Genomic DNA, 13,483 nt, shown 5'->3' with positions numbered 1-13,483 from the left:
AAATTTTCCCTCGTTTTTTTTTTTTTTTTTTTTTTTTTTTAATCTACGATATTATGCCATCTAGTGCAATGTGTCCCTGACTCAGACAGGTCCATCACAATAGGAGCAATACTCTTAACTGGAGACAGAACGTATTAAGCAGTGCTAGGAAATGAAAAGCTTCTGAATTCAAATCTCAAATTGAAATGCCAAGCTAACTGAATCGCTGCAGACTAATACCTCATTAATATTATTAGAAAATCCGTTTTGGGTAAATTGGAATATTATTGTGAGCATCATCTGGAAGACACAAGCTTTCTAAATCTGCAGTTTGGTCTATCTATCAGGAAGTAAGTAGACTTGGATATTATTAACAAATGATTCACTGAGTTGGAGGAGGAAAGGAAGGAGTTCCTTCTAGACCAGGGCAGCAAAGGCAAAGGAGCAGTTAAGTATGGCAAGCAAAGAAAGGAAAAGAATCCTGTTTAGAAGGCTTAACAAAAACATTAGAAAAAACATTAATAAATATTTCATTTTAAAATCCTGTAGTATAAATATAGTAATCATCTTCCACCCACATCACTACTGAAGAGCTACAAAAGTTCTAGACTCTTACAACTTATTTTGGTCCCGTTCCTCAGCATACAGCTTCCCCTTCTGAAGAGACAGATGACCATGCTCGGTTCATCTGAACAGACTTTTCGCTTGACAGCTTTTTTAAAAGTAAATTAAAAAAAAAAAGTTTAAAATAATTTCATAACACCACCTTTACATGTGTGTAAAACAATAGAAAGTGCAGGTGATTTATCAAGTACAGACAGTTTTATCAACCCAGCTTTAATCTAACAGCTGCTCTGACAGAAACAGCCGCATGAAGTGGCTTCACAGCCCCCTGTACCTGAGCTTGCCAGAATGAAGTCGGTGTGATCTTGCCTGTCATGGGGAACAACCTTTAGATGACAACACAGACAACTCCCATCCATTTGAGCAGACACTTTATCTTGAGGGACAATTTGGCCATATGGACCATGCAACTGATCCTCTTCCTAGCTAAGGGAGGGAAGGAGTAGTAAGAGGCCAGGCTCTAACCCTAAGCAGCTCCTGATACTCCCAACACCTAGCTCTCCAAGGGTCTTTAGGGCTCAATAGCTTGTAACAGCCAAGACAGCAGAAATACATGAGATAATAGGCCCCACATACTATATTTCAAAATGCACGAATTCCAGAGATACTGTTACTACTTGTATCTGGTCACTTCTACTGCTACTGCTGTTTTACCCTTCTGTGTAATTCTGCATTTGTATGAGACTTAGACAAAGGGACACCTCCACTTAGGCAGGGTCTTCAGAGCACTGCTGTGATACTGGCAGTACATTTTATAAATCTAAATAATTAGTGACATAAGAGAAACTAAGGGGGGGCAGGAAAAGGAATGGAAAATACAGGGTTCTTCATGTAGAAAAGTGTCTGGCTGTGCAACAGAAGAGGAAACATCTGAAATCAGAGAGAAAAGTGAGTGCTGGGAGAATAAAGTGAAGCAAATCTGCAAATACAGACACTGCACGACTAGCAACAGCAGCAGCACATAGCTCTTCTTCCGTAAGCAGTAACAGCCTGATGGATTGAGCTGTGGATCAGGACACAGAAAGACTGGGTTCGTTTTCCAGCACAGCTGGTGAGCTTTCCTGCGGAAAGGCAGGACAAGTCACTTCCTCGCCCTCTGTGCCTCAGCTTCCCCACCTGCAGAAATGGGTATAAGGATAGCCACCCCATTTGTAAAGCGCACAAATGTCGCATTGAAGAGAAAGCCTTATTATTTCCTTCAAGGAGCAAAATACCTAGTGTGGGAAGGGATCTCACATGATCCTTGTGGCAGTAATTATATTCTGTTCTGAAAAACCACTTCCTGCTCCATCTTCTTGACTGTAATCAGCCCGTGTTTTTCCACCTCACTGATCCAAAGGAAGAAAACTTCTTTAGAGGTCAAAACTAGAGACTTGTTCTAATTCATGGGCTGAGTGTTTTAGCGAAACAGACAGCACAAAAAATTCCAAACAAGCCGTTGTGGCTATGATGAGAAAATAAGAAATTCAGCTTGTCCGGCAGGACAGAGTGTACCTTAGCCAGAGGCAAGGAAAAAGGCTCCTAGATTATGGTGCTGTAGTGCCACTACTCCTTTCTCCCTCTCCTTCCTGGTTACTACCTTCTCTCCGCAGCCAACAGAAACGTGGTCCTCAAATCTCGAATGGATCTCAAGCCTCAGCTGAGAAAACTAGCAATGGGTTCATTTTCTCATGCAGAGTTACTCCTCATTACCAGCATTACCAGCGTATAGCACTGAACAAAACATGGCCAAAATGCTATTTCTCATGTCATGCTTCATTTAAAGGAAGCTTAACACGGCAACAGCAAATCCACTACGCAGAAAGCCCTGCTTAACACCGACCTCACCAAACATGTGCAATTCCTTCTTAATTCCATGCTCTCTTGCTGATCTGCAACAAACCGGGACTTCAGATTCTCCTGCTTACCCATTCACTCTTTCCTAAGCACCAAATCAATGTCTTCACACACAGCAATGGCAAAGAAGGGACAGAAAACAGCAATGGGCAAAAAAAATCTGAACAGAAGTTTTTATCTCCTCTCTAGTGATAGATGGATGGCACAAGATAAGTGATTCAGGGCCAACAAATTTAAGAAAAAGCAAACTATTCCACAACATAAATGACTGATTTTTAACCAAGTCGTCCCATCTAATTTGCAGGGGTTCTGTAACAAGTTTATAAGTTACCTCAAACCATAAACTGTACAGTGTACACAACCAAACTCAGCAGCAGCTTATGTTTGCTTGCTAGTATATACCTTACTGTATTACCTCAATTTTTTGCCCATAATTTTCTTACCTCCCTATCTTTTGGAATGATCAACTCTTGAGCAGTTTGCTCTTGAAACTTTAGATGGTAAGGCAGTAGTACTCACACTGAAATAAAACTGAATACTGTTGCTGAATACTGACAGCCCTGAGCATGTCACTCTTTCACATACCGCTATGGAGCCATCACTGATAATTTAGTTTCAAGTGTAAAAATCCTTCATACATCTGTTTAAGTAGCTCTTTTATCATAAGTAGCATACTCAACAAAAACTACTTGTTATTTTGAACAGCTTGAGAAACAAATGCTGTGATTTCTTTTCAGTTTGGGACAAATTAGGCCATTTCCCAAAACCTTATACATCATGGTGACTTATACAGCATGATCATCACAGCAGACTCCGAACTTTTCACAGCAAAGTTTTGTCAGAGCCACTCAAAAACCCAAGTTGTGAAAGAGTTCATGATAACAGCTTTATTCGTTTTGTACAGAAAGACCCAGATAATTAAACAATAGAATTATACGACACAAATTATATGACATACAACATCATTTAACAAGCTAGTTCTAAAATTGCTCAAGGAGGGCTCTTCCTGAACAACACACCCTCCGGGTCCTTTGAAACAAAGATAATGCCTTTCCTATGCATCCTCCTCAATTTCAGTCAAAAAACAGTCATGCATTTAATTCCACATTTTGATCATTTGAGTAAAATTAAACTAAGAGCATGGCAATCAGGAAATCCAGACCTATCACTCTCTTTCTCCAACACAATATTAATATTCTAATATGCACACATCTATAACTCAGTCCCATTAACTTGACAAATTACTAATCCTTCTTTCCCCTCGTCTTCAATTTGCAGTTTATGACTTTGATATGGAAGCACTTCATGACAATATAGGGAAAAACTCCAGGAATGATTACCAGATGAGAGGGAACCTCTTTATCTAATGTTGAAGTGTTCCACATAGTGTGGAAGAAAAGTGCACATAGGTCATTTGTCTTATTTACACATGGGTAAAGGTCACTCAGGTAATTTTACAGATCCGGCTGATGTGATATCAAGGCCCCCGTCTACCATCTATGCAAACTCATGACAACCAGGGAAGGCAACCTGACTACTGGGAAAAGGCTATCATAAGGCCAGTCTCAAAAAGAGATGAACAGCAGGGCCCAAGGAACTATAGGCCACTGGGCTTCACCTCAGGTCAGGAAAAGTCTTGGAGAACAACCTCCTGGAATCTGTTCCCAAGCACATGAAGGACAAGAAGGTAATCACGGACACTCAATGAGGAATTTCACAGGCATATCATACCTCACCAACCTCATTGCCTTCTACAAGAAGATGACTGGCGACGTGGATGAGGAGACCGCAGTGGCTGTAGCACATCTTGACTTCAGTCAGGCTTTTGACACCACCTCCCATGGCATTCCCATTCGGAAGCTGAGGATGTGGGGCTGAACAAACAGACCACTGTGGGGGTTGAAGATGGGCTAGGCCACTGGGCCCAAAGGGCAGCGACTATTGGCTCAACATCAGGCTCATGACAGGCATAGTGCCCCAGGGGTTTTGAGTAGAAGAAAAATTGTTCGACATCTTCATCAAGAACCTACACGATGGACAGACTGCACACTCAGCAGATCTGCACAGGACACTACATTAAAGGGAGTAGTTGATATGCTGAATGGCGGAGCTTGAATCCAAAGGAACCTTGAAAAACGGGAAGATTGAGCCAACAGAAACCTCATGGTGTTCAACAAGGACAAGCACAAAGTTTTGTAGCTGAGATAAAACAACTCCATGCATCAGGACAGACTGGGAAGAAACTGAAAAGGACTCAAAAGGACTTGGGGTGATGGTAGACACTAGGCTGAATAAGAACCAACACCGTATGCACCCTGTGCGTACAACAAACTTTACACCAGGCCACACTTGGCGGGCCATGGACAACATATCCAAGGAAGTTGCTCTCCCCCTCTGGTCAGCACTGGTGAGACCACACCTGGAATAGACTGTGGCCAGCTGTGGGAACCCAGTTCAACAGGGAGCTGGAGAAAGAGAGAGGGACTGGCAGAGGGCTACCGGATACGTCGGGGTCCACAAACACAGGACCTGTGATGAGAGGCTGAGGAGAACTGGGCTTCGGCTTTGCAAACAAGAGGCTAAGGGGAGATCTCATAGCAGTTTACAACAACTTGAAAGACAGTTACAAAGATGACACAGCCAAACCTTTCTCTGCAGTGCCAGACAATAACACAAGGGGCAACACCCAGGAGTTACATTTTGTGAGGTTAAGGTTGGACAACAGGAAATATTTCCTCCACAGGATAGTGTGGCACAGCACTGAAACACACTGCCCAGAGAGAGAATGGATTCTCCACCCTTAAAGGTTTATAGGACTTGGCTGGACTCAGCCATGGCTGACCTGATCTGGTGACAGCCCTGCCTCATTTGGGATATATACTAGGTGACCTACAGAGTTTTCTTGCAAACGTTTTTGAAACATCTAACTGATTTCAGTGGGGCTGGGATCCCTCCTGGATGACATTTATTTAAAAGTATTTAAAGTATTTAAAATGGAAGAAGCATGGTGTAGCCAGGTTCGAGCATGCTAATGGTTGCACTTTATTCTGAGCATACTGCAGTACTCCATCAATCCAACGCAAACCAGAAATTGCTATTGCAATTGCTCTGGACTATAATGACTTGAGTTTGAATCATTTTACAAAGCACCCTTAAGTCTTCAGGGCCTAAATTTCAAGGTTTCATTATTAACTTCATATCAAAGTTCTCAACACACAGTGTACACTGAGAACACTGATAAGAGACTGCAACCTTCAAGCGATTTCACAGCCTTTCTCAACACACAACCTCTGCCATTGTTGCTGTTTCTAATGGTTCATGGTTCTTATGAGAGAGGCCTTGCCCTTCCAGACAAAATAACATCACTTAAGAGAAAAGAGAGAAGGTATGCCTGTGCTTTTAATTCCTTGCAATTAAATTTCCTCTAGCCACTACCTATGGAAGGGGACAGCTGGCATGTAAAACTCTGCAGTAGTGCAGAAACAGCTTTCAAGTGCAAATTCTGGACTTTCCAGACCTGTGTCATATCAGAGTGAGATGTGAAATATCTCCATTAACATCTGAATATGTGACAGGAGGTAAGGCTATTTTAGTAAGCAGCATGGAAATATCGGCTTTCCCTCCATTACCAGTGCATCTTATTGAAAAAAAAGTGCAAAACCCCAAGTTAAAATACATAAAGGGGTAATGAGAATGGTGATACTCTCCAGCTTCCCAGTCCTCGAAGTATTTTTATCCATATGCTTCAGCTAAAGATAGACACTGTGTTTTGGAGAAGTTTACCTGAAATAATTGAAACTAGAGAAGGGCAGAAAGGAAGGAAGGAGGGAAAGTGATTCAGACAAAGCTGTGCTTGGCTGTGACTAATGTCAGCTCATGCTAAACACAGCAAATTTAGTGCATAACAAGCACCAAAAGCACCAAGTCTTATCTTATAAACAACTAGATTCAGCAGGGTCTGTCCAGATCACTAACTGATTGAGGCCCTTGGCCAAACTAAACAACAAATTAGTTTTTGACTAACTAATTTTGGTTTTGGATGAAATGTCAAGTAACAGATACAATTACTGGGTTTTAATTTTTGGTTTTAGACACAGGGAAAGTATATTTAAACTTTCAATTCCTTCCAAGACTATTCGGATGAGAAATTGGCTGAAATTGGTGTGATTTTTGCAAACGATTTTTACCCTGTAATCTTCTTTTTTCTCCAGCTCTAACCAGCACTGCACTCAGAGCTCAGTGGGTCTGTTCATGGTGTCAGGCAGGGCTTTGCATCAGCCAATCTTCCCACTCTCATGGGATGTCACAGGAGCCCCTGAACTGCCTTACCACCCTCTTTCGCGTGGAGGAGTCAGAATCTAAAAGACACCCTAACCCATCACGGCGTGCAGAACAGGTACTTACAGCTTGGTATTGAAGTAGGAGGTGACATCAGGATCAGGCACACCTGCTACAGCAAAATTACTGCTCCCAGTGTCAACCAGAATATTTAACTGCCGAAACAGAAGAAAGAAGAGGTGTTTTTCATATCCAACTAAATAAACAAACAAAAAAAATCATTAAAGTTTTTGTCTGAACTACCTTCAGTTTTAAAATTATAATGAAAGTTGCCCTGAAAAATAAATACAAAGTGTCACTTTTGGGAAAGATATGCTACTGCAGCCCCTGAAATGCTTTAGAATAGTCACATTCCTGGAAGGGGGAAAACCCGACAAGCTCATATTCGCACAGCAGAGGAATTCATGACCATCTGAAATTTCTTTTTGGCCCAACCCGTGTGTCTCGGCAACCTGGCTCGTCCGGGTCACACGCTGAATTGCGTACTGTTTAAAGCACTGTTTGCCTTAGAGCTTATGAGGTTTCTAGGTAGGGGCTGAGTGCAAGTCTGAGCAGGAATAAGCAGAAGCATGAAGCTGCCTCGTGGCTTGGAGAGCACAGGAACATTGCACAGTTCATCCCGAGCAGCAGCAACATACCACAGCTTTCACCGCCCTTAAGTGGGAGGATGGCAGATTTATAAACACTGTGAAAAGCATGGAGTGAAAGGTGGCCTAAGAGTGGGCCACTTGTTTGGTTAATTGGGAGGATGATTTAGGCCAAAAATTGCCTAACAAAACCACATGGACAAAACAAGACGCCTCCTTTTCCCATTTGGCTCAGGTTAGCAGGCTGGTTCACCACAGCTGCATGATGGCTTGTGCTAGCACAAATCAGAAGGTAACAGCATGGGAGCGAGCAGCCGGATGCAGGACCACCTCTTTCAGCAAGACCTTGAAACTACAGGTGGCATTAAATGATAATTTAAGTCAGTCAGAGACTGTACTACTACCAAAAGCAGTGGTCACACTTTTCCCCTTGCTCTTGGCTGGATGCTTCCCAGGGCTTCTTGGCATAAGCGCTCGTACCCATGGCGCTGTGATGCAAAGCAGATCAGGTTCCTCACCCACAGTTACCAAAAAACAATTAGCCATCTGCCATATCAGACAGCTACTTGAAAAGAGATGGTAGGAGCAGATACTAGAAAAGGGCGATTGCCTCCTTTGGTGACAGCGTGGTCTCAGATTGGCTTAAAATGATTGTGACATTATGCCCTAGGCAGTAGGGGACACCTGCTCCCCAGAAAAATATTAAGGAATTAAGAATTTTCCTGTAGGAGGGAGTGAGACATGAGGACTGGGTTGACCGTGGTTTAAAGCCAGCTTGAACCAGCCACTTTGGTAGTCCTCATCACCCCTTAAGACATGAGGTAGCTAGGGATCTAGCACTGAAAGTGAATGTGGAAAGGGTAAGAGAGAACGATAGGGGAAACTAGTTTAATGTTGACAAAGGAAGTGGAGAAACAGGGCCGAGCTCGGAAAGGAGAGTAAAGACAAAGGAGGAAAAAGCATTTGGAGAAGATATGCTGAATCCTTCTTTAATAAGTTTAAGACCGAGCATAGACAAAAAAAACGTGTGAGTTGATGTTTAAAAACATCTTTCATTTGCACATGGAGGGCGAGGGAGGAGATGGTTACCCTCGTCTTACCTAGTTAATATAGTATGGGTCTGAGGAGCTCTGAAATTAAAACATGAACACAAAAACAACTAGTAATCCATGGGACTCTCTTCTGAACTGCATGCACACTCTGTCATTGGTATTCCCAGGCCTAATCATGCAAAAATTTTAAGACTAAAAAGAAACAAACCCACAACCTTAGTCAAGTGCCTCACTGCATCCTAGATTTTAGATTAAGCGGAGACAATACATTAAAATTTATTTTGCAACCACACGAGCTAGACACAGATGTTTCAAAACAAAAGGACATCTACAAGTTCACCTGACTCCAAGAGCTGAGGCTTTAAAAGAAAATAAGAACCTCTGAGGCATAGCTTGCAATAAAATCCGAAGTTTGCTACATATTTTATTTCAATGATATCAAAAGCCTAACATTTTGTCAACTACCTAACAAAGTAAGAACTGTTCATTTTTCCCCCCTCTCTGGGATAGAAATCATATTAAAAATAAGTAACAAAGAGCATCTACAGTGTGTGCATCTATCAGGACCAACAAAAGTTGCCTCAAAGGGGTGCTGCAGGGCTTAAATTAATTAGCCTTTCCGAGATAGTCTGTGATGCTTGAGTAATGGGCACTATACATCAGCTGCATAAATACATGTAGGTGTTGCCCTAGCTTCAGTAGTATGCATGACACCATACATGGAGGAGAACTTGGAAAAAAAAAAACCACCAAACAAAACCCCAATCACTAAATATGACATATATGAAAGATATTTTACCCCCACACCTTAAATACAATGTTATCATCACAGATTTCACAAATCACTGAAGAAAAGGGCAAATTTACTACCCACGGTACGGAGCAAATCAACATTTCCAAAAGAAAATAGATATCCCCCACAAAAAAAAAAAAGAAAAAAAAAAGAAAATACAAAGCTGGCTAACCATGCAAGTGCCAGCCCACTCGGACACAGCAGCATTCACATGACAGATCACTATTGAGGCTGACATTCTCTATCTGCATGTTTGTGCATAATGAGTTGCAGGCGGCCAAGGCGGACACTGATTTATTGTAGTCCTCACAATAGCGCCAGTGATTAGCAGCTCATTTTGGGGTGGGTATAACTTACTGAGTTCTCTTTCTCTCCTGGCTACCCTTTGGGTCTGAATTTTCTTTAGTGCCTTCACATCTCATTAAGAACGCTTTCATGTTGTCACCACTGGAGCCTACTTTATTCCGTACTGCCTGCTGCCGGTTTAATGGTGCTGCTGGGGGAGCTTCAGGCAAGATCTGGTGAGTCACAGGGTGGCAACAGAAGGAGCTATGGTCTAGGGCTGCCCAGCCTGCCTCATCTCCAGAGGTCAGCCCTGCCCTCTCCCAAAAGATGAAGCCAAACTTCCTCACTTTGCTCACTCCCCTCCCACTGCATTGTGCCATGCAGCTTACTAACGAAAACCGAAATCAACAGCACCTCAACTTGATCCACTGGGCTATGCGCTGTGACAGCTGGAGAGCGGTCATACCTCTCTGTGCTATTACCTTTCTGCCACAGGGACAGAAGACCCTGATGCCGAGGCAGAGCCACCAGCAGTGGTAGCATCCTCTCTAGCTGCCTCCTCGTGAAGCCCCTGAGATGGTGAATCAGAGCTCTCGCGGGCAGGCACGGCAGGTTCCTCGGGTTTATTACGGCCACCTTGAGTGAATCACTTCCTGTCACGGAGAGCTGATTATTTAGTGATCGCGTTGTGTTGTCAGAAAGTGTCAGATGAAGTCAGATTTTGCGAAAGCCAAGGTCGGAGAGACATGGCTGAATGAGGCTACGAAGGAAAAACTGCCCAAAGACTGCTGACAGATCACGTGCCCAGCATTAAAAACAATGAAAGACTACTTTCTGTTCACTTTTGAAGGCACAGAAGGAAAGCCTTGGGTTTTTTTTTATTGTGTCTTCCAAGTTCAATTTCAGATCTATATAGCAGAAAGCAGACAGTAAATGCAAAAGGCCATTTTTTTCTCCCTGAAGGTCACCTTTACCACAGCCGTGGGACGTAAAATCTGCACCTAGGACCATACCTGAAGATGATTTTGCTGGATGCATTTCCTATACGGAAATAGCATGGATATTAATAAGAGGTTCATAAAGATCCCTAGCTATAGAGTAAGCAAGATAGTAACATCCACTTCTGCCATGACACACTTACAGGGGAAATCTGACACCCTATCTATATGCCATTAAGTTGTGCTTATAAAAAGAAACAAATCCAAAACTCTTTACTGAAAGTCAAGAACATTGAAAGCAGAAGCCTCCTTAGGCCATGCATTTTATATATTTTCTACTCTGAAGGGGTAGACACTGAAAAAAACCCAGTTGTAATGATTTATTTCAACTGGAAGTCAAACACATTGTCAATACTTCAAGGATCCCTCAAACTTTCCAGTGCTTGATTTAGCGCCAACATCAAATAGCACTTACTGTATGCTATCCTGCTTCAATAATTTAACTTACCATTATGTCTTTAATATTTTTAAGCTTTCAATTGCTGAATATTGTTGTATTTTGATATCAGAAAAAAAATTGCCTATTGATCTGTCATCTTTTTCATTCAGCAAAGCTTCATCTGTCTGTGGTTCAGGCACCTGCCCTATCTGTTACAGCAAGTGGCGTCAATACGACGTCATCAATGCTAGGCATTATCTATGCCTCATTTAACTGCCTGGTGAACAGCAATTTGCAGTTATCCCATCATGCATTCAGAAAGTGACTTCCTTCACCTTTTCAAGGAAGAGTGATAAAATGTAGCAATCATTCAATTTTTGTTGCATAGAGGTTGCTAGCATCCTCTAGCAGAGACAGACCTTGCCTCTGTTCTGATCTACGCCCTACGCAGACTTTGTTTAAGTTTCTCTTTCCTGTTTTAGTTTGAGGTCGGGAGTTTTTGGTAACTTTCAGAAAAATATACAAAACAAATCCCATGGGCTACAAGCGCACAATGCATTTCTTTGAAGCAGCTCTCTGCATGATTCAGCATACACAGCCTTTTCCAGGTGGGCTTGCATGCAACCCTGTCGCGCTGTTGCTTTTGATGTGATTTGCTGGGTAACCCACACTGAGCTAGTGATAATCTGGCCTATGGAAAAATCCACTGTAGTTTTTTTTCAAGTTAACGGGTCTGATCCTTTTAGGTCAAGCAATAGAGTTTCACCACTGGACAGAAGAAACCAGACTGCAAAAATGTATTGGGTTCTTCATTCCTGCTTCAGCGAGAAAAAAAGGAGTAAGATTTGCACAGATAGAGCCATAAATATAATAATCAATCTCATTCAGCCTTACATTTACTCTGGGGTTCAGTCAAAGTCTTAATGATAGGCAATTGATAGTTTCCACCGCACAAACCAGCAGACCAAAAAAGCTGGCTCCGTAAGAGTTCATGATGAAAACTACAAGCGATCACGCCTTCTCTGGGATTTTAACTTGACCCAAGGGCGCTCCTTTCTTTTCCCTTCTCTCCTGTCCCCAATAAAGAGAGCGACCATTCCACACTAACATTCATATGCCATTCAAAATCTTGTCCTGCTGTGCTTTCATGATTTCTCCCACGCACACACTTAAAATAGGGCTTATAGTCCTACTCCGCCTGATGGAGTATGCCACCCAGTGAACTATCACAAAGTAAAAATGTTTTTTTGTCCACATGTAGAGACTATAAATAGGAAGCATCCCATTACTGGCTCATGAGCTGTTACCACACATCATGATGTGCTGGCTTAGTAGAAGTCCACCCTATCTAACAACCCCTGAACTTGTAACATCTCTTAACTCCCTCCCTTTCTTATTTTGTCCCACACACAATAAACCCTACAGAAAATAATTTGCTAGACAGTGCTTAAAAAAAGGTGTAAAGAAGTGCTACATTTCTTGTTAGGGATTAGCAGCTAGAAATCATCTGGGTAACAGCTCTTCTTTTTCAAGCTGGTTAATAGATAGGAAAATTAGTTGCCAATTTAAATACTGCCTCATTTAACACAACGATTCCTAATTACATTATCAGCCCATCTGGCAAGAATTGCTTACAACCATCACGCGAAAAAAAAAAACACACTAGCAACTATATGCTGTGTTTGCCCACAGTTACTACGTGTTATTATTGGCACAGACTGTCAGTCAGGTTATTTCAGCAATTTGTTTCTACAAATTAATAATGTTATAATATACAGTGGCTTTTTAAGCACAGAGTTACTGTACGCTTTTTTTCTGTGTTACTTGGAATTAGCATTTACGGCCTACTTTCTAATAAACAAATTCAGAAGACTAGGCTTTAATATAGATTCTTCATCTGTTCCTCTTAAGATACAGAAATAAAACCTAATTAAAAGATGAGTCAAAGGAATCTTTGGAAGCATGTCTAGATGTAGAGGCCTGCAAAGTTAGACATAAACTGAAGAAGCCTCCACAACGACACATTTCTGCTTGCAGAATAATACATATTTTGCTGAACAGGTAAGACAAACCAAAAAGGGGTAAGTCTGTTGATCTGTACAACAGACCGGCACCCTGCCCCTGAACACTGGGGCAGGGACAGGACTCTCCCATTTTTCATTGCTCGTAAGCGGTCCCTGGCTGGAGCAGCCCAGTCCTCATTGCTCTGCAGCACTTCACAGAACGGTTGAGGTTGGAAGGGACCTCTGGAGGTCATCTGGTCCAACCCCCTGCTCAAGCAGGGCCACCTAGAGCCAGCTGCCCAGGACCATACCCAGACAGCTTTTGAATATCTCCAAGGATGGAGACTCCACAACCTTCCTGGACAACCTGTGCCAGTGCTTGGTCACACTCACAGTAAAAAAAGTGGGTTTTCTTATGTTTAGAGGGAACCTCCTGTGTTTCAGTTTGTGCCCACTGCCTCTGGTCTTGTCACTGGGCACCTCTGAAAAGAGCCTGGCTCTGTCCTCTTTGCACTCTCCCTTCAGATATGTGTATACATTGATGAGATCCCCCCTGAGCCTTCTCTTCTCCAGGCTGAGCAGTCCCTGCTCTCTCAGCCTTTCCTCATG

The 13,483-nt window shown here is 42.4% G+C and overlaps 1 protein-coding gene across 1 annotated transcript in view; it reads right to left on the bottom strand.

Annotated features, from left to right (window-relative positions):
• BACE2 (beta-site APP-cleaving enzyme 2) overlaps window positions 1–7,848 on the bottom strand; it is a 26,771-nt gene extending 18,923 nt beyond the window's left edge. Inside the window, exons 1-2 of the mRNA XM_009283091.1 lie at window positions 7,845–7,848; window positions 6,844–6,973 (exon numbers count right to left, since the gene is read on the bottom strand). Coding sequence (XP_009281366.1) covers window positions 6,844–6,973; window positions 7,845–7,848 — 134 coding nt within the window. The remainder of the gene's footprint in view (window positions 1–6,843; window positions 6,974–7,844) is intronic.
• Window positions 7,849–13,483: the final 5,635 nt, after the last annotated feature.

This window comes from Aptenodytes forsteri, unplaced genomic scaffold, assembly GCF_000699145.1.
Source record: "Aptenodytes forsteri isolate BGI_AS27 unplaced genomic scaffold, ASM69914v1 Scaffold2, whole genome shotgun sequence".
Classification (NCBI taxonomy): Eukaryota; Metazoa; Chordata; class Aves; order Sphenisciformes; family Spheniscidae; genus Aptenodytes; species Aptenodytes forsteri.
This window is presented reverse-complemented; position numbering and strand designations above follow the sequence as displayed.